The sequence below is a fragment of the Alligator sinensis genome, unplaced genomic scaffold (genome assembly GCF_000455745.1).
Source record: "Alligator sinensis unplaced genomic scaffold, ASM45574v1 scaffold417_2, whole genome shotgun sequence".
Classification (NCBI taxonomy): Eukaryota; Metazoa; Chordata; order Crocodylia; family Alligatoridae; genus Alligator; species Alligator sinensis.
This window is the reverse complement of record NW_005842456.1, coordinates 807,472-832,733: the sequence shown is the minus strand read 5'-3', so window position 1 is coordinate 832,733 and position 25,262 is coordinate 807,472. Positions and strand designations below refer to the sequence as shown.

Below are 25,262 nucleotides of genomic sequence, written 5' to 3'. Positions count from 1 at the left end.
CCATTTCAGGAGGGATGTGGACAACATGGAGAGGGTCCAGAGGAGGGCCACCCGCATGATCCGGGGACAACAGGGCAGACCCTACAGTGAGAGACTGCGGGACCTGAACCTGTTCAGCCTCCACAAGAGAAGGCTGAGGGGGGACCTGGTGACCGTCTATAAACTCACTAGGGGGAACCAGAAGGGTTTGGGGGAGACGCTGTTTCCCCTAGCCCCCGCTGGCATAACTAGGAGTAATGGGCACAAGTTGATGGAGAGGAGGTACAGATTGGACATCCAAAAAAACTACTTCACAGTTAGGGCAGCTAGGAGCTGGAACCAACTTCCAAGGGAGGTGGTGCTGGCCCCTACCCTGGGGGTCTTTAAGAAGAGGCTGGATGCCTACCTGGCTGGACTCATTTGAGTCCCGTTTTTGTTTTTAGGGTTTTTTGTTGTTCTCCCGCCCTGGCGGGGGGTCGGGCTAGAAGATCTATTAGGTCCCTTCCGACCCTAAAACTATGAAACTATGAAACTATGAATACACATCCATGGTATGTGGCTACTCCATGAAAGCCCAGGTTACTTGGTGTGTTCCTGTGTGATATTTCCATAAGTGGTATCTGCAAAATATACACCTGGAGCTCAAGACACTTACATGCTTATTAAATATTATGGGCACCTATACATGAGTGCCGAGGCTGCTCCTACTTGCTGGAATTCTAGCACGTCAGAGCAACTTGATTAATCGAGTCTGCTGAAGTATAGCAATTGCTGTGCACTGGCAGCCTCCTGTATCTTTGTATCAGCGTCTCCGTGCCTAAAAATGGTGGCAGGGGCCACTTGAGCTAAAGCTCTAACAAACTTTAGTTCAAGTGCCCCTGCCACCATTTTGAAGTGTAGGGACACTGATACAGAAGATGTGGTGACACTTTCATTAGAGGGGCTCTTGGAGCCACTCTAATTAAAGCACCACCTCCCCCCACCCCCAAAGCACATGTAAAAGTGCCCTATGTAATTATGAAAGGTGCGTTTGTTAGGGCGATCCTTCAGCTGCTGTTCACCTACAGGACTCCTGAGTCCTACCTCCAGATATATATGGGCACTGCATTGGAGATACCCACAGTAAGAATGTGTTTTAGACAATTCATCGAAGAAGAAAGAGAAATTAGTTACTGGTAACTAGAGTTCAAGATTGTCCACAAACACATTGGTATCCTACTTCTCTTTTGCTCTTCATTGAAGTAATGTACCTTATAAGATTCTGCGGTCAAGAAAGGAGTAGAAATTGTTCCTGCAATATGAGGATACAATAAGGTGTGGGGCAAGAGTGCACTTTGCAGGTACTGCAAAGGTAAATAATCCCTGGTTGAAGTGTGGGGGCATGAGACATGCCACCGTGAAAGTAAGGCATTGGTGTTAGGCTTTCCTTGCACAGACATAACTATGGTTTAAAATGAAAGGCAGAACCGCCTCCCCCCACCCCCCCCAAAAAAATCCAAAACCCAACCCCAAACAAAATAAAGCTGAAAAAGACAGAAATAAATCAAACCAAGTTATAGGTTGATAAAAGTAGGACAAACTTCCCCGGTTACAGTACTTTGCCCTTACTTATTCATGCTATTTCAGTACTCTGTTCAAAAAGTACTGTTGGCAAATGGTAAATGAGAATAAGAAGCCATACTCTTTACATAGCTTGATTTTCAGTTGTTCTACAGTGAATCACTGAAGTTGCTTATTTTTCTCTTCATGGCCCAGATCCCACAATTAGAACCACATGGGTCAATTTTGCTCCATCTGAGTACAAAGCTCTGACCGTGCAGATTCAGTTTCACATTCAGGATCAAATATGTAACTTCTGTTGATGATAATGGGAATTAGATGTCTCCAGTGAGGAAGAACATAATTCCTTCAAAACTATTCTGGTATTAAAAAGCAAGAAACGCACACCATAATAGTAATGGAGAAAATAATCCTCCGGGAAAAGTCTGCTTTCTTAAATGCAAGACATCATAACAAGGTAAAGAGTTTTTAATGTTCCAATGTCCCAATTGCTCTCACAATTTTCATTTTTCTATAGAAAAACTGAAAAAAGTAGATTTTCAGAAGACTCATTTCTGACATAGATAACCAAATATAACAACAATTTATAATACTTTGCTGCCCATACCAGGGCAGTATCCTAGAGTCAAAGCTGATTACAATTAATGAACTGGCAACCTCTGGCCCCCAAGCCCCCTACTTCATAATCAATTCCAATTCCAAAACCTTACTTTTATTATAAACTTTAAGGAACACAATGGAAAATTACAGTAAAGCATTCATACACTATTACATTTTTTAACCAATCTAAAGATTTTAATAATTCTGTCATTTTATATTAGTGATCATGTTTTATGCATTCGCAGCTGCTCAACAGTATTTATTTGGCGCATGGAGACAGTGAAGTTTATAGGAGTTTATATCCAACATATATTGTTCAGGGTTAAAGTACTTCAAACTGCAAAGCTTTTGTTCATAAGCAATATTGCTCATAATGTGGATTAAAAACACATCTTTATATTACTCTTTTGGGTAGCTGTGTCAAAAGGAATCATCACAACAGAATGAACTAGCAAAGTTACAAGATATGTTAGCGTTTTCCTTTTGAAATAAAAATATAGTAAAAATATGCAAATGTGCCTGAAGTGATTTAAGACCCAAAATTCCACTGCCTTTCAAAGTTAACACATTATCCCTGCCTGTGACTTTATGTCATTTTATGTTCTTCCCTACTGTAACTCAGCACTAGTCAAATACATTTGCCACAGAGGAACAAAGAGTAACTTTTAAAAGACTGAGGATATGAAAAGTCAGTTAATAAGTATTTTAAAATAGACTGTGTTTGTTTGTATAAAATAAGATGCATGTAATGTAAAGGTTTTTAGTGGCACTTGTTTGGAATGAACTGAACCACCCACAAGTGAGTAACCTGGCCATCTCAGACCCAAGGTAGCTTATTCAACAATGCAACCCATATGAATAAATACCCATTTCTGTGAACAAAAGCTGATTTACTCTTGGGCTCAGAAATACTTCTGCATCTCTATCAGCAGTCCAACTTGACCAGGTCAGATTTAGAAAACTCAGTATCTCTGGTAACTAGCACCTTGACCAAAGAATAGCCTTTTTGCCACAAAAGATTCTCCCTTATCCGAGCAACTCCTCTCCTACTGGTTCCATCCCCATGTCCTGACTTTGTCAGATCTCTTCTGTCAAAAGCAACTAACTCAGTCCTTCAGGTGTTTACAGCTGGATGACAGAACTGGAGCTGGCTGCCAGAAGAGGAACTTGCCTAGAAGAGATCAATCCTGGTAGGAGACAGTGGGGATGTCAGAGTGGAAAAACTGCCATGAAACAGAGATTAACTTTTTCAAAGAACAATTTTTCGACTAAGTTGAGGCCTTGTCTACACTGAAAAAGCTCTGCTGGCGTACCAATGCTCATTAGGAATGTGAAAATATCAAACCATATAACCAACATAACTACGATAGAACAACTTCTGGTGCAAGCACAGTTCTGCAGGCAGAAGGTAGCTTCCAAACAATGTCTTTACCATTTGAGAGTGGGGGGGTTTCTTGCTGCTAATAACACCTTCTGGGGGCAGCCCTGTGGTATAGACTATCCCTACTGCCTTTTTCTCTCCTGCTTCTAAAGGTTGAGCTTAAGTCACCCCAAACCTTCAGAGAATTGGAGTACAATCCTCTGAGGAGCTCTGAACCCTAGTTTATTAAAAAAATAATATTCCTGGCAAAATACTTTGATGTGAAAACAGCCATGTTTCAGCTGACATGCATGCTGGTACTGTATTATGGCACTAGGAAAAGGGCTGTGAAAAGCCAACACAGAAGAGTTAGCACCCCACAGGCATGCTCCTGAGTGGTGATTTTTATCACCAGAAAGGAGATGAAGAAAAGAAGTGGAGATAGTGGTGAGTAAATATATTGGTCAAAACATTCTCCTGTCCCACTGGAAGCCACAATGATCACAGAGCTGCTTTAATGTTGTTCTGCAGGCTGGGGGACAGAAATGTTTTCAAACGCCTTCCTTGCCTTCAATACTGGGCTAAACTGAGCCTACTTTTTCAAGCTCTGAACCAAGAGGATTTGGCTCATCCTAGAAATCATTCTAATTGTGTTTTGCAAGCATTTAAATGATACAATAGGACTGATTAAAACTAGTATGAAAATTCTGAGCTCTGCATTCTAGCTAAGATAACAAGACTTGTTTTGCACGTAAACACTGACTCTAATTTCAGTTCTCATTTTTTCCAACAGATTTCTTTCCTTCTAAAAATATTTTAGGTATTTAATGGCATTTTTGAAGGAGCATATTCTCTCCAGTACTGAACTAACTTGACAAAGGACAGTGGGGAAATAGAGAACTGGTAACAGATGGATGAGTCTGTGGCTAGATCTATAATCTGTACCATTCCCAGTGTGAGTTACAGCAATTGGTATAATAATGAGTAGCTAGATCAAGGAAAAAAATCTGGCCCTCCCTGGGATATATTTGGTATGATAGACAAAAGTAAAGATACTGAGTTGCACTAAACTTTATGAAGTGAAAGCACATGTTAACAGCTGTTAAAGTAGGTAGACTATGAAAATGCACGTACGTGATGTTAATGTTCCAAATTTAAACTGATCAGTTTAAACACATGATGCTTAAACTCTTGGCGCTCTGATGTAGTGCCCGAAGACTGGAAGAAGGCCAATGTGGTGCCTATCTTCAAGAAAGGGAGGAAAGTGGATCCGGCTAACTATAGGCCCATTAGCCTGACTTCTATCCCGGGGAAGATCTTAGAAAAGTTTATTAAAGAGGCCATCCTTAATGGACTGGCCGACGCCAACATCTTAAGGGATAGCCAGCACGGGTTTGTCGCGGGTAGGTCTTGCTTGACCAATCTCATTTCCTTCTACGACCAGGTGACCTATCACCTGGACAAGGGAGAAGAGATTGATGTCATATATCTTGACTTCAAAAAAGCCTTCGATCTGGTATCCCATGATCACCTCTTGGTGAAACTGGCCAATTGGTCGCCTTGGGGCCACCACGATCCACTGGCTGGAAAATTGGCTCTGTGGTCGGACCCAGAGGGTAGTAATTGATGGAAGTCACTCATCATGGTGTCCTGTGACCAGTGGGGTCCCCCAAGGCTCTGTCCTTGGACCCATATTGTTCAACATCTTCATTAATGATGTGGACAGTCGAGTCAGAAGCGGACTGGCCAAGTTCACCAATGACATTAAACTTTGGGGCCTTATAGGCTCAGCAGTGCTATGCTGGCTAGCACTATGGAAGAAAGAGCCTTGGGGGTCATCATTGACCACAAGATGACCATGAGCCTGCAGTGCAATGCTGCGGCTAGTAAAGCGAGCAAAACGCTGGCTTGAATCCGATGATGCTCTCAAGCAAATCCCGGGACGTCATTCTCCCCCTGTACTTGGCCTTGGTGAGGCTGCAGCTGGAGTACTGCGTCCAGTTTTGGGCTCCACAATTCAAAAAGGATGTGGAGAAGCTTGAGAGAGTCCAGAGAAGAGCCATGAGCATGATCAGAGGTCAGGAAAGCAAACCCTATGATGACAGGCTGAGAGCCATGGGGCTCTTTAGCCTGGAAAAGCGCAGGCTCAGGGGTGATCTGATGGCCACCTATAAGTTTATCAGGGGTGACCACCAGTATCTGGGGGAACGTTTGTTCACCAGAGCGCCCCAAGGGATGACGACTAGGTCGAATGGTCATAAACTACTACAAGACCGTTTCAGGCTGGACATAAGGAAGAATTTCTTTGCTGTCCGAGCCCCCAAGGTCTGGAACAGCCTGCCACCTGAGGTGGTTCAAGCGCCTACATTGAACACCTTCAAGAGCAAACTGGATGCTTATCTTGCTGGGATCCTATGACCCCAGCTGACTTCCTGCCCTTTGGGCAGGGGGCTGGACTCGATGATCTTCCGAGGTCCCTTCCAGCCCTAATGTCTATGAAATCTATGAAATCTAAACAATAGCTGAATACATGCATTCAAATAATCTGGGAGAATTCTCCCAGGTTTGTTCTCTTGGTAGAGAAACTTCCCAGAGCTGCATAAAGAAACATCTGGGGTGCAGACAGAAATAACAATTCTTGCCTGATCTGGCCACAGAGGGTGGTCTATAGCCATGACCAAACACAAACGTATGGCTGCAGACAGCTTACAAATGGCCAATCAGGTGAAAATCTGAGCCCTCATTGCACGAGGGGTCAGATGAAAGTGTTTCAAAACAGAGCATCTTGTGTAACTTCTGTCTGCGCTGCCTCGCAGCCTCAAGCTGTTTTCAGAATGGGAGGGGGGAAAGGGAGCAGAAGGAGTTCAGTTCTCCTCCCATTCTGAAACAGGGACAGGCTGGGCGAGAGGAGGGGCTATTGCTAGGGGAAACCGGCCTCAGGCTCCCAGTCAGCAGTTAGATTCCCCTCCCCCTGGAACCAACAGTGAATATCTGTTTGGTCTGAGAGATTATTGTAACTCAGAACACTTCCTGCAAAGCATTTTCAGTCACAGTGGGGAGCCACACTTCTGTCTGTGCCCTTAAATGCTGAGGCCCTGAAGAGTGGGAAGCTTGCAGAACTGACACTGTAGACACAGGGCCCGTATGAAAACATCTCATCATGTTCTGCAGGCTCCCTTAGTCTGCCTGGCAACAGATGAAAGCCATGCACAGACTTCTCAGGGCCAGTCTTTGTTTTCCTGCAACATACTTTAGTTATTGTGAAGGGGGCATGCTCTGCTCCCTGCTGAAGCAGCAACATCCAGAGAGAAAAAAAACTGTCTCCCTAGGGAAGAGAGGGGGATGCTGGAGAACTACACTCTCTTCTGAAAGAAGCACATTATGTACAGACATTTGCCCATTTAGAAGAAATTCTTCTGGAAGTGATTTAACCCTGGTTGTCACCCAAACTATTTTTCTCTTGGACTGACCATGTTTACTCTGGGAGAAAAAGCCTGAATATCTGTATACTCATGGTTTCTCCTGGGATAGCAGCAACTCTCCCAGGAGAAACTGAATGTCTGTACAAGGCCAATTCTTCAGCTACAGAATCACTGCACACCACCCATACAACTGACTAGTTCAATCTAAATCTCATTAGTCACAATATCTCTATCCTGTTAATGTTAAAACATGTTGACTTTCATTAAAATGTTTTATTAGCACAGGAAGTTATGCTTTAGTAAACTGTTTGAAAGGTCTTATAATAGTATATTTCCTCTCCATTTACATTAACAGTTTTAGTCCACATTTCCTAAAATCTGAATTAAAATAAAAATTGCATTCTCTATTTTAAATGGGGAATATTTTAGAAATATTTGGCACCCCATGTGGAGTTCTCTCCACAATTAAAAGGCACATTTTCAGTTTGATGAGAGCTACAAAAATGATATCGTTATATATTACAGACTATTATAGCCAGATCCTCAGTTGGTGTAAATACACATATATTTACAATTTGTTCTCTCGCGCATACACATATATACATGCAGAGCTGTCAATGTTACTTTGAAGATTCCTTCTGTTTCTTGTTGGCAGCTGGAATGTGCCAATTAAAAACAGAGTAGTAAGTGCCAAAACAAAAAGAACAAACCATGTAATGCCTACACAGCGGCATGAAGAAATGCTTTCTCTCCCCAGTCTACTTTTGGCGAAAAATTATCAAATAAAAAGTCTAATTTTAAACCAAACCTGCAGGTTAGTCTTAGGCCTTTTTTCTGTCTTCTTGCTTTAACATCTCCTGCTTTTATTTTATTATTTTAGCCATTTGATTATTAACAGACAATTTACAATATATCTTGGATGGGCTGCCACGAGAATAATACTAAAGCCCAGAAATTCTATCACAGTGCATGTATCTTTGTAAAATAAATTTAATTATTTTGAATCAATTCTTCTACACATAATAAAAGTGTGTAGACCATTTTACATTCTGTTCTTGACTGGTGAAAATAAATAAGCAAACCATTTTAAAGGATGTAATGGTATATGCAGAGGAAATGATTTAAAAACTAAAGAATAAACCCAGTTTTACAGTAGACCCCTCTCATCCATAAGTATTCATCACACCTTTATTTAATAAATTAGGAATTTAAACAAAACATGCATAATACAAACATAAGTTTATTCCAATATCAAGCATATATTAACTTAACTTTAATAAGCAGTATGATATTATTTTTACACCTGTATTAGTCTTGTGATTTTTACAGTTTGGAATAATAGTTTTAACTATTGGTTCACTGCTTCTAACTAAAACAGAATTAGATTTACTTCAAACATGAGATATCTGCTTTTTTTCTTAACAATGGATTCCTATGTGTGTTGTCCAAGCTTGTTGTGGATGAAGACTAAAGAGACCATGACTAACTTTGGAAAGAACGAGAAGGATGCCTCGGTACAGAATAATGAATAGCAGTACCAACTATTAGAAAAGGTAGAATAAGTGTAAAAGTGTAAATGTTACATTAACCTGCCAAAGCTTCATGGCCTCTGCCTATACTAGTTTTGAAATATCTATCTATAAGCCTCACAATATTTCTACAAAGGTTTTGATTACAGTGTATACATTTTAAATATATCTTTAATTTTTTTATTGCCACATGGAAAGTTGTAAATGGAACCTTCCTTTTTGAGATCTAAATTCAAACCCAGAATTTATCAAGCTTTTTCAGGATCTACTAATTAAGACCTTGGGAGGTAGATCATCAGTTGCTGTAAACTGGCAATGATACTATGACATTTTACACTGCCTCAGAATCTGCCTTTATGTCTTTATTACAGACAAAAAACAACAAGTTGCCTGCTAGCTTCTTGCACTGCTAGATAGTATTAATATTAGGTTTTAGCAATGCTTCAGATTTTTCTTAAAAAGGCTGCATACATTTTCAGAGGCATGCTGGTATATATTCTATAGATTAAGGGGTTTTAGACCAGTGAAGAGACATTTTATGTTTCAAATATATTCTAATGGGATAATTTGAAGAACTATTCAATATCACATTTCATAGCTACATAGAATAATGCTAAGAACTCAAAAATTCAAGGAATTTTTACTGTTTTGTACAAAGGAGATAATTCCTAATTTTAAATCCTAATCTTCTCTTGTTGCACTTGAAATAATTTAAACCTATATTTCCCAGGTTTATTTCAATAAACAGAAGTTTTCAGCAAATCATTTGGAAAATGCTTTAAAAAACAACTTCCAAAATATACTGAGAAGAATTTGTAAAAAAAATGTTTAGAAAAACAAAACAAAAATGGGTGGAATTGGTCAGGAATATTTTGACATCAGAGGTTACTCAACTAATACACTGCTAACTCCAAGACTATGGACCTCTGTACACATTACAGATATCACATAAGTAACTGGTTAATAGCACAATTACCTTGAATCCAGCTACACAGCAAAGTACCTATCATGCCACAAAAAGATCCAACCAACTATAAAGTTTGACCTCAAAAATGCATACTAACTTTAAAGCTGGCTGCTATAGAGCTTTAATATGCATGTGTAGCAGGGTCTCTCCTGCAGTTGGGAGCCCTGTCAGCTGAAGGGACTCACAGCTGCAGAAGCTGCCAACTCTATTTCCTGGCAGCACCCTGCAGCTGCAGATGGTGGAAGCCTGCAGTGTGCCTGCCAGTGCCAGGATACAGCTGCCATGATCTCCCAGCCCTGGGAGTTTCATGTACCCCAGGGTCCAGAGATGACCCTCACGACAGCTGCAATGTCCCAGCCCTGGGGCTTCACATACTCCCGGGACTGGGAGATCATAGCAGATACATCTCCCAGCCCTGGGGATGCATGTGGCACCCCTCAGCTGAGGCTCAAGGGGGCTCCCAGTGTTGGAGCTTGCTTTTTGCAAGTGCAGAGGGAGCCCAGGATCAGGTTCCCTCTGCACCAGAAATAAGGCACAATGAGATCTAATTTGTGATTCCAGTCATGCCTCCTGCCATCCATATGTGGCATGGCAGGAGGCATGATTGTGCGGATCATGCCTTAGATCCCATTGTACCTTTACCAACATGTGCAGAGGGGCCCTACTATATGTAAAGGAACGCTTGTTACAAGTGCTGAAAAATACTAGGCTTTTCTTACTGTTAAAGTGGTGTTAGTTTAGTTAGTTTAACATGAAAGCTAGTTTAGTTTTTGACATTTTTAAATGTCATCTCAGAAATAAAAATAAATAACATTCTCTAATTATGATAAAACTGCAAACTGGTATTTTTGTCTGCTAGCTGCCTATAAGAATTTTACTGCATTAGCAGAGAAATTCCAGAGATAAAGGCCACCCAGGAATTTAATGGCAACTTGTTATACTGAATGAATATTTAAGGATTTAATACCACTAAAGTTTGCTTTATATTGGAATATAAATTAACCTTAACCCCTTAAGTCATAGATACATAACAACTGCTGCTGAGATGCAAATTCCAATCCAATTTCACAGAAGGCAACCATCTGCCCTTTCCTCTCACCAAAAATTCAGGTTTATTTTTTAAATTTAAGAGCATATATAGCAATTAATTTTATTAAGTATGCCCCAATATAGCTTAATGTACCAGCTTTAGCACTATGCACTGATGAAGATGAGACCAAGATTCAAGTCTTGGTTCTACTCTCATATTTTCTGGGGCCAAAAAGAATAGGAATGATTCATGCATTGCATGAGGGAAGTGGGGAGAAAAGCAGAATCTTGTATTATTTACAAAATAACATTGCAGGGGGGGTAGGGTAGCCCCTGCAGGGGCCATCTGGCCCTTGTTGGGGGGCTGTAGATCCTGTGTGGGGCCATAGCCCCTATGGGAGGGCAGCAAAATATATATTCATGTATTCATGAATTCATGAAATTCATGAAACATGTATTTAGAGTTCACTTTATTATTATGATAGAGACACTCATAGGCTTCCACACTGCTTTAACACTGTAGATATATAAATAGAACATTGCCCAACTGATCGCTGTCTCTGTCTCACTCTCTCTCTCTCTCTTTATAGTTGTCTTTTGTTTTAATTGTGGAGGAACATGGATTTTCAGGTATTTTACAGAGTGATGTTGGGATTTTATCAGGTATTTTTCAGTTTTCCAATAGGGAACACCAGAATTCCTGCTAGGGAGGCCAGTGGCAGGACCCTACCTGCTCAGAGCTGGCACCTTGGACCCAGCTGGCTGTGGCTGACCTCCTGGCCAAATGGGGCCTGGAGGATATTCTCTGACAGTTCAACGCAGGCCACCACACCCAAAACATCTTCCGGGCGATAGCTGCCCAGATGGCTGGGCAGGGGTCACACATAGCAGTAGTGCTGCACAGAGGCCAATCCTGCAACCTCAGCCCACTGGTAGTTGACCCAGAGTGACAGATGCCTCTACTGGCTGTGCAGTCCCTATCCAGGTCTGGCAGGTGCGCAGCAGGTCACAACCAGGCAGCAGTTCCCACTGCCAGACTGCTGCAGTGGGTAAAGGGTGCAGGGAACTCTCAGGGCTGCTTCCGCAGTCTAGCTGGCACAAGGGGTAGTGTCACCAGGTACCAATTGGCTGGGCCCCAGAAGCTCCTGAGAGTGAGTAGCCCTGAGCTACTTGCCAGGGCAGCTTTTTGTACTGCTGGGGCCATTTTTTTATACTGCCGCGCGCGGCACAGGTGCTGGCCCCATGCTCTAGCTCTCCCTGGCTGCAGATCCGGGAGAAGACAGGCAGGGTTATTTTGCCCCAAGTGGCACAACTTGCTCCACAACAAAGTGCATGTCCGAGCACGTGCGCTGCAGCAAAATGCCCTGGCTCAAATTTGCACCGCTTCTATTTGAGCTGCTGCAAGTGCACGCGCTTGCATGTGTGGATGCGCCCATTAGGGCTAAACCAGTCATAGGTGTACCTAATAAACTTAGTATTGACAAAACACATATGAAAAATGATTAGTTATATACAAGTGTGTTTCTGCATCTGAAATTTCAAATACAATTTACAGTAACATGAAAAGTTTAGCCTTTGCTAAATAAGGAACAAAATAATCGATACCCAATGTCATACAGATTAAGGGTATGTCTACACTGCCTCTGTAGCATGCACAGGAGCATCTCTACTAGGAACATGCACGCAGGTCCTGGGACTCCAGCAGAGGTGGAGGCGAGGGCCAGCCCCTGCTTCCCTCCAGAGTCCCAGGACCTTTGTGGCAGGAAGCCGGAAAGGCAGCTGGCTCCAAAGCATGGAGCTTCCGTCCAGTGATGCGCAAGTACAGGGGCTGTGCGTGAATGGTGGGGAGCGCCAGTGAGAGGCATCCTGGGCAGGCTATGCTCGTCATGATGTGCATCGCTGGCCGGAGCCGTGTGCTGCTGGGCTTGAGTGTCCTGAGCACCCACACCTGCTGCTGCTGTGCCAAGTGGGGAGTGTGGGGGGGGCCACACCCCCCCCCACCCCCCCAAAGCCACACCCCCCCCCCCCCCCAGCTCTGCTGGCACCCCTGACTCCTGACCCTTAGCCTCTGCCTAATCCCTACTTGCTCCCAGCAGCAGCCCCCTCCCCCGCCCCTGCATCAGGACATGGGTTCAACTGAAACTGTCCCCTGTATTGCTTTGTTGTGCTGAGCAAACCTGACATGCTGGTGCCATGTTTTTGCCCCTCACTCTGAAGCCACCACTCCCCGAGCCCCGCCAGTGCCCCTCATTGCCAATCTGCAGCTTCTTGCCTCCCAAGCCCTGCCAGAGGGGGCCCCAACAGTTCCCTGTCTCCAGGCCCTACTTACCCCAAAGGCTGCAGGAGGCAAAGTGATTCTGAACCAGCCCCAGCTAGTGTCAGATTCTCAGGCCCTGTCCTTGCCCCCTACACCACAGCCATCCCCCCTCACAAATCCCACACACACCTACACACCCCCCCCACACCCCACCATACACATACACCCCCACCCCCTACACAAACCTACATCCCACCATACACCACCCCCCAAACACCCATCACAATATACAAGGCTAAGAATTTATTTTTGAGTTATTATGCTATCACCCCTATCTACTGTATGCAAACACAAATCTTGACAAAAACATTTTTTGTAATAAAATTAAAATATGTTATAACAGGTGTTTGACTTTTAGCGTATGATTTGGTTTTTTTCTGGTTCTAAGAGGCCAACCCCTCCTCCCAAAAGGAGTATTTCCAGCGGGGGAAGGGGCAAGGGGAGGGACTTCAGGTATTCAGCAAAGATCAGGGGTTAGGGGCAGGACTTCTGGTCTCAAGATGGCGACAAGGGGGAAGGGGCTACCCATGCAGCCCTCGAAAGCTCACTGTGACGGCGGCGTGCCGCCATCACGGGCACAGGCTAAGGGAAGGAAGGGTTGCGGGGCGGAGACAACCCCAAGACAGAGCCCCGGGCGGGGGTACTTACCTCCGGGAGAGACAGCGGCGTTGGAGCCGAGACCGCGGCAGCAGCTGCAGCCGCAATTACAGCCGCACAAGCCGGCATTACACCGGTTATTTAAGCAGCTGTTTCCAGTGAGGGGGAACGAGAGAGAGAAGGAGAAGGCGGGCAGCACGGCCGGTGTGCTGCAGTTCCCCCTTGGGAAAGGCACCAGCAAGGCTGTGCCGGACCCACGCTGAAGCTGAGGCAAGGTGGAGGAAACCAACGACAAGCCTGCAGTGCACCGCAGGCCACCATACCACCAGCACGTGATCGGTTGGCGAGTGGACGGGGTGTAGGGGTGGCGGAGCCCCATGGAACAACAGAAGCGTCAACTGTGAGTACACCCACACCGGGGAACCCCTCAATTAAAGAACTCCACTGAAACCCTCTCACAAATCAAACATAACAGCAAAGTCGTGGCAGGCGGGACAAGGGGCGGGGCTACCTAGATAACGGGTGATATCAGGCTCAAGACGTCCGTCATCACACTCACCAAACCTCATTAAGTGGGGCAGGGGGCTGGACCCGATGATCTTCAAAGGTCCCTTCCAGCTCTAATGTGTATGAAGTGGCCATCCACCTGAAATAACTGCACATCTCTGCATTAGACAAATCTCGTTCACATATCCAGAGCCCCGCTCAGGCTATCACAAGCATGCATTTTTGTGGAAGGATATGCCTCTTAGGCCCCTAGGAGATACTGCACTTAAGATACGATTACCCTGTGAATCGCACCGTAAATAGTAACCTTGCCACACACCCAAGGAATTAACAGCATGACAAATGGGAAAGCAGCCACAAAAATATTCCACAAAAGACACGTAATATTTTTGTGGCTAGTTTCCATCATGCCTGAAATTGAATACGTGGCAGGGTAGCAACACATAGACGGTATTTCCTGAATCCTGTACAGTCCTGGGGGCTGGGGACTAACAATTAGCTGATTGTTAGTTCTAACCCTGGCACTACAGTGGAGCCAGTTAAAGACCCATGGGGTCTGGTGCTCCAATTCATGCTGGGCTGTGAGCACTTGGCTTTCAATTTGTTGGTGGAGGGAGAGAATCATGAGCCTGAGCTCCCCTGGCACTCGCAAGTAGTAATAGTGCTATTGGAATCTGATCCCTCACCCCAAAATTGCACATCCTGCCATGTATGTGTGGCATGGCAGGGGGCACGACTGTTGAAATTGGAGTTCAGATCCCACTGTACCATTAAATGAATATGTGCCTAAGTGGTGTTTTAGGCTCCACTGAAGGCAGTGTTGGCATGCCATGAATGTTGAGCACATGGTAGAAAATTATCAACCATAACTATTTATCCTTCTCATGAGAGTAAGAAATACCTTATATGCAAATATATAATTAACATATTATCCTCAACATAATGACTAGGAAAACAAAAAACAGCAGATGAAGTTACATTTTTTCTATAGAAAGCAAATATTTTAAATATTAATTACATTAATCCAACAAATTAATTTTAACTTAAAAATGATAGAAACTACCAGTTGATGACTGAAACACTATATCTGAATTGATATTAGTCATTTAAGTTTACAGTCTTGAAAGATAAGACATAATTATGTAACTTCTCAAAGACTTAATACAATCATTTGCCATTTCTAAGCAATGACAACATTTCAATTGTATATATCCGTTTGGACTGTACAGTTCTCATGGTTCTAAAACAAGCACAGGGTTTTTTGGCAGAATTATTTAGTAGAAGTACAATTTGATTTTTACCTCCAATTATAACCAAGTACTTATTTCAAATTTAATTACTAACCTCTGATCAGGCATAATTGAGTAGAAATGTGTTACATTTATGTTTCCAGGTGCAGCATTATATTCAGTACCAAAGGTAAATATGTGTTCTTGAAAAGTATCAAGCATATGTTGATTTTTGCTAATCAGTATTAATCACTCTTGTGTAGCTACTGTGCACCAATCTTGGAAATAGTACTGTTTTTGCCTACCTTATAAGAACTATGAAATAAAGATTCAGAAAAATCTTTCAGTCTTTTGTTAAACTTCCACTAAGGACAAAATTAGTCCTCATATGCCCTGTGCCTGTAAGGCAGGGGAGAAGTATCAATGGCCATTCATTGAGGAGTCATGCTGTAAAATGTTCACTGCTACAATGAAATTAAGCAATCTTTCAATCCATTTGCTGACTTGCTGAGAGATATCCTTTCCAGGATGGCAAAACTGAACATACAATTAAATAAACTGTCTTAAAATAATTTAATGAGGAAAAATGAAAAACAAAATCAATAAAAATCAGCTGATTTTTGTAAATTATTGTTCAGCTCCTTTTCACAGAATATTAGCAGAGACTGAGGTTAGGAATGGATATTCTGGCAACATTCTCCATGCTGATCCTGAATAGTCAAATGACCCAACTTTTACCTTCTAAAATGCAAACCTGTGATGCGAAATTTTGAACAAAATCAGAATATGCTGTTAGGCAAATCATATTAATACTAATACTAGTACAGGTCCTGGTCACCAACTGGTGGTAAATAGATACCTATGGTGGTAAATAACTTACGTTGACGTGATATAATTTCTTCTAAATATCCATTTGTCACAGGGTACCTCAGTGCCTGCTCCTAAGGAGTAGAAACTGCCAGGGAGAGAGAGAGCCCTGGCAGGACATAAAGAGCCCAGATGAGCGTTGCCAGGGTAACGAGCACAGCTGCGGGTTGCCGGGGCAACTAAGGAGAGCCAGCTGCCTGTAGGAGGCAGGGCCTGGCCCTTATAAAGCCCAGGGCTGAGGCTAGGCGGGCAGTTCCCTGCCAGCAGCCGGAGAGGCAGGAGCTCCCTCAGTCAAGATATGGGAAGAAGCCTGACTTGCAAGTACAGCTCACGATAGCCCTGAGAGGATTGGGCACTATGGTTTAGCCAGGGGGCTTTATGTTTGCGTTACAGCCAGGAGGCTCTAGTTTATGTTCGGCTTAGATATTACACCGGAGGTTTGGGTGAGGCTGTAGGGGTTGGAGGAGGCCTCATAGGGGGGCTCACAGTAAAGTGGGGCCCCCGGCGCCAGTGAGGGCACACTAGGTCCGAGGAGGGCGCAGTGTTCTCATAGGGACCCCAGAGAGTGTGGGGTGCCCTAGTGCCGGTAAAGGCGCAGCTTGCAGCGTGGAGCACAACCAGTGGGTTGCGGGCGGGGAATATAGACCCCAGGTTGTGTGCAGGGTACGTAGACCCCAGCCCCAGAGCGGGGCAGCATTGAGAAGCCCAAGGTGGGTGCGGCGAGCCCCGAAGAGGGGGAGCGCCATAGTAGGAAGCCCAGGATGGGCGCAGCAGACACCAGCAAGGGCATCACTTACGGGGTGCATAGACCCCAGCCCCAGGGAGGGGCGATTACTGAGGAGCCCGAGAGGGGCCATACTGAGCCCTAGGGCGGGGCGATATTGAAGAGCCCGAGAGGGGCAATATTGAAGAGCCCGAGAGGGGCAATATTTAAGAAGCCCAGAACGGGCGTGGCGGACCAAGTAATAGGCCTGCACCGTAGGGAGACCCAGGACGGGGGCAGGGTGCCGCGGTGGACCCCGACGGAAGGGGTTAGTGGCACAGCGCCCCAGGAGAAGGGCAAGGTGCTGCGGTTGTCCCCCGAAGAGGGGAGAGCGGCACGGTGAGCCCGTGCCAGAGAGGGCAGTAGTGCGGTGGGCTCAAAGGACCGGTGAGGCCCGAGAGGGGCGACAAATTAGAGAAGGCCCGAGAGAGAGAGAGTGGGCATATGTTTATGGTGACAGTCCAACGTCTAGTACATCAGCGAGGCTTTGGGCGTGGTATTAGGGGCTGGTAGGAGCCACGCGCAGCCCATGAGGCTAGGGTGCCTGGGAAGCACCCATCATACCGGGAGACCACAGGAGTCCGGGAGAACCGCGGGGACAGAGGTCCCAAGTAGCTGTGCCCAGGGAGTCATAGGCAGCCTCCCAACCTTATATTTACCAGCAAGACGTGGCGGGCGAGAATGAGAGGGTGTCTTGGACCGGCCTTGACACGGAGCGAGGGACCTCGAGGAGATCACGGCCCTCCTAAAGGACCCTGCCGTGACACCATTCATAAGTGAATTGGCGTTAGCAGGAGTTACATTATATTCATTTATTAAGAGAACATGGAACAATGTACATCTATACAATATACAATGAACGGAGGTGGTTCAAGCGCCCACTTTAAACGCCTTCAAGACACATTTGGATGCTTATCTTGCTGGGATACTATGATCCCTGCTGACTTCCTGGCCCTGGGGCAGGGGGCTGGACTCGATGATCCTCCAGGGTCCCTTCCAGCCCGAATGTCTAAGAATCTATGAATAAGCTATCATAGGTTAACTTTTATTGACTACATGTTAAGAACATGCCCATAGACAATTACTATTGAGAAACTGATATACTGTAAATCCCTGCCTGTTTACTCAGCAGTAACTATGAGCTAGAACATATGCAATGAATATGACTTTACATCTTCATGAGAAATAATGAAATTTGACATACCATAACAGAATCAAGTTTCTGTTTCACTTTCTGCTTTCTCATAGACTCTCTTGCAACATTTACAAACTGATCTGATGGAAACGTTGAAGAAATTTCAGAAGAACTGTTAAGAATTTGCGTCCCTCTTGGTGCTGCTGATATAAGTGACCCATTGAGATCTTTTACTCTTTCAGCCTCCTGCTGGGCAACTACAGAAATAAATCAACATTAATATTTCAGGTCAAGTATTATTACTTCCATGAAAAAAGTAAATTGAGTTCATAGTCCATATTACTTTTCAAGACATTGTTAAACAATATAAAGATAAATTACATGCAAAGGCTACTTAAATGCAGAAAGTTATTTAGGCAATACTTAAGAAATACTAGATCAACAGTTACCTATGCAACCTTAAATCTATCCCTTTCTTTGCCCAATGAAACAGAAGTCCTATGACTAAAAGAAATGTATGCAATCATGTAATTAAAGACTACCATAATGCATACAGAAGGGTACCGAATTCAGTTTGCAAGGGCAACCAGAAACTCAACATTTTCTAACGTCCAAGTATGTGACTTTACAACCTAAATAACTGAGCCAGAGACTCTGTATGCAATTTTCTAAGTTTTCAAAGAGTACGATAGAAATACATTCTATTCTGTATAACTGTAACACCACTTCTACACCATCTATCATCAGCAAGGCTGAACTCCAAACCTTTAGCACTCCAGTATAGGTGTATCTCAATATGAACATTTCTCTATGGAAGACAAGCAACAGACAGAAAATAGGAATTTTAAACTATATTGTTCAACTAAACCTAAATGAAATTCCACAGGGCAGAGAAAAGATGTTATTTTAATAAAAGTCTTGACTAGTTGCCTTTTAACCACAAACTTGACTTTTACAAATTCTAGAATGTGGCAAAGGTTTGCAAGTATTCCTATTTGCCAACTGAGAACATTAAAGGATATTTTAAAACATATGATTTAAGTAAAAATGATATTATGGGAATCTTAAACTTGTGCCACTGACTAAAATTAGTATTACTTTTATGATTAACTCTTTCAACACCAGTGCCATAAAACTGTCTTCTGAAAGCAAAGAATGTATTTTTAACTAAAAACGGAACAAAAAGTTATTACCAGAGTAAGCTGAAAAGACCATAACCTGTGTAATATTTTACTGATGAGAGAACATCAGTGGATTAGTTCAAACTGACAGACAGATGATACAAATAACTACCAACATGGTCTTAGTGTGGTATTTGCTCCATTTTTTAAGAAAAATATTTTTTCCACAAGGTACTCTCGAACAGTTCAGAAACTTTTCTAATACAGGAATATCATTTGTTTCGTGAGTTCAGAGCTCGTTTTCTTCACATTTATCAATGTAAATTATTACCCTATTATTGAGTATCTATAGAGCTGTCATCAAAATTAGTTCTCAGGGTTAACCTGAAATGATAGGTGTTGAAAGAGTTAATCATAAAAGTAATACTAATTTTAGTCAGTGGCACAAGTTTAAGAATCCCAAAATTTGTTTTTTTAATACACAAAAGCAGACAGTTTCAGAACACTGTTACAGGTCTGAATTCAAGAGGGCACCCGCAATGAGTGCAATAGTCAAGTATGTGCATATTTTTTAAGCCCTTGCTTAAATGCTCTCCTAACTAGGAATGGACTTAAAGACGTAATGTAGTGTCTTCCTGAATCAGTGCCAGAAATAATATATTAATCCAAAACACAATTATCTATTGTTTTCTAGTAAGACAGCTAAACACTGCATTGCAACAACTCTTTCCGTTTGACTTTTTCAGTGATATCACATAACTACAACAGTTAGGGAACTTGAATCTTAATCTACATTTAATAGCAGTAATTTTATTATGTACTTATTAGTCAAACTAGCAAACTGCCCGTCAACAATGACGGGGGAGCGGGTGGTGGGGACAGAGCCTAGCATTCCTATGCCCCTGCTCCCCCCGTGCTAGTCTGGCACTGCCCCTTCAGGCCCGACCCAATCCCCCAGCAGTTTGGGTTTGGGGCCAGAGTCGCTTTCCCTCCTCCCCCCTCCCTCTGCCATGGGCCTGACCCCATTGCCTCCTGCCACAGCAGCCCTACCCCCACTTTGGGGCTGGATCCGCTCCCCCCACCCCCACTGCTTTGGCTGTTTCCCCGCCCTGTCCCCTGGTATCTCCCTCCTCTCCAGAGCCAGGCCTGTGTCCACCCCCCCTGCCTGCAGCTTTGGGCATGAGTCTGTTCCCTCCCCACACCCCTGCAGTTTTGGGTCCAGACCCGCTCCCCACTGCGGCTGATGCAGTGCCCATGTCACTGTCGCCCTGCGCCTGCGGGCCCGACACACAGCAGCAGCAGCAGCAGCCACAGGCCCGGCAGTGGTGGCAGGCTCAGCAGTGCAGTTGCAGGCCTGCTGCAGCAGCTGTGGGCATGGGGTGGCAGCAGCGGGGTGGTGGCCAGGGCAACCAGTAACCACCCCCATCCCCCCTGCCTCCCCTCCCCGCTGGCTCTTGTTGGGGGGTAAGGCTTTTATAATATTAGAATATTATTACAGACTAAAACTTTTATAATATTAGAATGATTAAATGAAATCTTTTGGTATTTTGCACTAGCCATTAATTTTATAAGCATAAAATGCATCTCATTCAGTGGATATAGACTGGGGGGGGACACTATTAAGTAAATGTAACATTTTAGTCACAGTGTTGTCACATTGGTCATGTTTTGTCTTAATGACAAGAAAACAGAAATTATGTCCTCAGGTAAAACAATGTAACTGTTGACAGATCGCCACAAAATTTCAGAAAGACACTGCTAGTAAAAGAGAATCCTGCCCACTATTAACCTTCCATAAAGAAACTTCTGATTCTTATTTTGCAGGTCACAGATTGAGAGCTCCCACTCAGCAGTATTTCCTGTTTTGGATACATATGCGTAGCTACTGATACTTAGCATGGAAACCCACTATAAACTTGAGTTTTTACAATGGGAACCAAGAAAGCTTCTATTTTAAAGTTTTCATTAAACTCTGCATAATTTTCAAAAGCGCAAGTTAGCCTTGTTCCATTATCCAGTCTGAAAATGAAATTGTCCTTATTCATTGACAGGACTTCACCAATGGAATGTAAGTTCCTGCAGGCATCATCTAGAACAGGATCTAATAAGAGGTTTAAAATTCAGATTCGCAAGATCAAGATAAACAAAATGCCAATTCTGAATTGATCTGAAGCTGGTTTGAGGATGTTAGCATAGTTATGACATTGTTTTAGAAGAGAGAAAAACTACCTGTGCAAATCAATTCTAGAAACATAGGCACCTAGATACTTATGCAAAAAACTGTCTATAGTACCTTTGTAATCATAAATATAAACAAGTATTGGCTGGTTTTGCCCAAAAGCACAAAATGAAACAATGTGTTCATGTGGATGAAAAGCGACATCTCGAAGTGGAGATGTGAAGGAGAGGTCAGAATATATGGCTGCTTGGTCACCTAGGAAATAAAATAAGGTTCTTAGTACATGAAACTGTACAGACTTAATCTAAGTTGCAACTTCTTATAATATTCACACACATACTATACATTGCAAAAACATAAGGAGAACAAGACATAAAACTCTGCCACATGGAATTTAAGTGTGTTCTATGACTTTTAAACATTAATTTACTTAAAAAAAAACCAAACACACTGAAATAGCATATAACCACACTTTTGTTCTTGTGCTTCTCCAGACAGAAACTTGTTATTTTACTCAGGGATTTCTATCATAAAATGTTGCCCAGTGGAAAACAGAAGTTAGTGACAACATTATTCTGTAACTTTTGAAATAAACTTTAGCTCTGATCCTAACGTCAAGGGCAGGACGTAAATAGATAATGGTAAGCACTTGCATAAGCATTTGTAGGTTCAGGTTTTTATTTGCAAACTCTCTCATTATGCATATCTATTTTCAATAGGTATTGGACAAATGTTATAGTGATATACATGTGGATTTTGAATCTAGTTGATGATGCCTTGAAAAAACTTCAAGATAGACACGCTCTTGTTTTTTATTCAATATTTTAAAAATCTATATCATAAAGAAAAAAAATGACAATGGAATATCATCAAAACCATTTTTAATGTAATGTGTTTTAATTTGGTCTCTGCCAGGTACAATACCTGTAACTTAGAGGATAACAGATACTTAAAATTCATACTTGCTTGGGCTTTTTCTGAACTTCTAGTAGAATTCCGTGGAATTTGGTGGTTATGAGGAAATTGCAGTTTGGAGGATAATTTATAAGCAAGCCTAGTGTCCTAACACTTAGATGGATCATTTGCCCACTTACCAACAGCCTTTGAACAGTCAATTGTGCATGCAGACAAAACAACTTTCCATAAGTGCCTGCTTCAGAGTCCAGTGAAATCAATACACACACTAAGTGACTTCAATGGATGTTAGACCACAGTACTTAATCAGTGTGCAAAAGGACTTCGGTAACACATATGGATATTACAACTAACAACAAAGGGCAAAATTTGTAGTGCTCAATTCCTACTAGATATCCAAGATAACAACTTTGACTGGGATTTATTCTAATAAAAGATTGTTAAGCTCTGGAGGATATAAGCAACCACATTAATTTAGAAGCTGGGGCTTAGATTTTGGGACTTGGACATGATCTTGAATTTTTATTTCATACCATGTTACTTACCCACTACAAGAAAACAAACTTTAAAAAATAGTTATTAAACTCTCCTGGACAGCTTCAGACTCCAATAGTTTACTACTGAATTTACTGTATTTTACTACTATAAAATAACTGGTTACCTGTTTCTGGATTCCAAACATATGCTTTTCCATCTTCACTTCCAGAGAAAAGGAATGTCCCACATGGTGTTAAGGTACTATGAATCTTTTCTCTGTAATTTGTGGCACCTATGTATTTCTTTGAGGCAAAGCTAAAAATAAAGAATAGTCTCTAAGTGTGGCAGTTACTTTCATAACACAAAAATTTTATGTCCCATTTAGGAATTTTTCCCCCATGATAAATACTACTTTACTAATCTCATATCTAAAGCAGACATTCAAGGCAAAAAAAAATGGATACAGATGGAAAGTATAAAGAAACAGCTGAGACAGACACACCACATATTTATTCTGGAGTAATTTACTCCAGAATTTATCCTGCAGTATATTTACTCCAGGGTAAGGAGACAGCACATAATCAGATCTCTCAAGCTGGCTGCCTGAAGTAGGTGCTATTACAATGCTTGGCCACTAGGTAGCAGAGAAGCCAGTTAGCACAGAGCAGATGGCTATCCAAGACTGAAAATGGGTTTCTTAAAAGCAACCTGATAGTTTCCTCAGAAGTAACTTTAAAAATGAAAAACAGCATTTCCTTGGAAGTAAATACTGTATTTAATGTGTCTCCTCCACCCTTCTTCCAGAGTAAATTGAGAATAATAAACACATCATGTGCCTGCACCCAGTGGGATGATGATTAGGTTGATGGGCAATGGACTGAATAAATCAGCAGCCCAACAACTATCAAAGTTTCTTTTTGTATACCTTATGGCAAAGGGGAGTCTGAAAGAGGGATATGAAGGAGCATAATGAGGTAGCTCTACCAATATTTATAGGGAGCTCCTCCCAAGCACGACAGCATGGGAGAAAGCATGAAAATTATTGTTAAAAATTCAAACAAGGCTGGAATCACAGGCCAATCAGAGGTAGGAGGTAACATACTTGATACACAGTGAGAGATACACAAGATGGATTTTGTCTAGAGAGCCCATAAGCTGATATACATACTTTTTCTGTTTGATGGAATTTGGCCAGCAAAGGAATGCAAACATTTTGCATCAGTGTTGGAAAATAATCTTTAAAGCAGCATTTTGCAGGGATATCAGATAAACAAGATTCTATTCATCAAAGGCATGCTGCAGTAATTATGCAACACACATCTTGCTGTGTAGATGAATAGGAAAGGCCATGCTTTAGAGATAATTTGCAGAAAATACCGACAAAACAGCCTGTATGTGCGTATACTGAGTGAAGACTAAATGGAAGATGATGCTCAGGTCACAAGCTTGAATGACAAACAGGATGGTGGTGTTATCAAGAAAGAAAGGAGGAGGGGACAATTAAAAACTCTTTTAGCATTGGAGGTCACTCACAGAAAGTTGTGCGCATCTGTGATGCCCTCCTCTCCTTCTTTATGCAAGGAACGAAAGAGCTAATATCAACACTTTAAAAGATCATTGTGAGGCATTTCAGTGAATCCCTCACTAAGTTGAGTGTTGCAATGCATTTCTCTCAGGTTCTCTGCAAATCACAGACACCTGCATGCCCTGATTACATTCAGTTTTGTTAATCTTCCATAATGGTCACAATAGCCAGAGACTTTCACTTATATTAAAAAGGCAGAGATTCAGAAAAATAATACAATTTCTCTGGAGAGGTGATATTACAGCATGTTTGCCAGCAGCGACTAAACTCTGGTTGGGTGATTTCCCCATTTAAGTTTCATTTACTACCAGCAGGAGGTTGGGAAACCATGACCAACCTTTCTTATCCCCAACTATTCTCCCTTACAAACATCAGGAACTGTAGTAATATAGGAGCAATAATAATAATAAAGGAGCAACTGCAAAGCAGTAATGCAAAGCTCAGTGTCTGAGCTCTGACCTTTCCAAGGATTTACCACCTACTTCAAAGAGCAGGTGGTAAGAGAAACAAAGGGTTTTAGTAGGTCAAAATATTATAGCCCAAGAAAAAATAACCCCAAACAATCTTGTCGCACTGTAATGTTAAGCCTTTTATATACAGTTTAACTTCTCTATGAATAAAATGCTATTTTAAATTGGAAAAGATAAAGGGGAAGACAATTTATCAAATAATAGATTTAAATATCTAGCCATTTATTCAATGTACTGCTATGCATCCCATTATCATATCTGAGAACTTAATCTTTATTACACTTTTCTTTATAAGGCCCTTACAATATAATTAAGTGATATCATCTCCATTTCACAAAAGAGAAATTAAATTGCATAGAAATTAAAAACAATTGCCAAAAAAAATATGGAAGTGACTTGGGATCCTAAGGCCTATTTTCAAAAGTCAGATGGCCCTCACCAACCTAAGCCTGATTTACTTTCAATAAGACTTAGTCTGCCAAGTCACTTAGGCATTTCAAGAAATTCTGCCCTAGGTGATTTGCCTAAGGCAGGCTTGTCCAACATACGGCCCGCGGGCCGCCATGCAGCCTGCCAAGGCATTTTCTGTGGCCTGCAGTGCTGCGACGGGAAACGAAAGTAAACACGGTTTACTTTCATTCCCGTCCCTTGTCA

The 25,262-nt window shown here is 42.5% G+C and overlaps 1 protein-coding gene across 1 annotated transcript in view; it reads right to left on the bottom strand.

Annotated features, from left to right (window-relative positions):
- Positions 1–25,262, bottom strand: part of AHI1 (Abelson helper integration site 1) — a 226,193-nt gene that overhangs the window by 144,295 nt on the left and 56,636 nt on the right. The window contains 3 exon segments of the mRNA XM_006030667.2: positions 17,931–18,118; positions 21,276–21,416; positions 22,738–22,868. Of these exon segments, the coding sequence (XP_006030729.2) occupies positions 17,931–18,118; positions 21,276–21,416; positions 22,738–22,868 (460 nt within the window).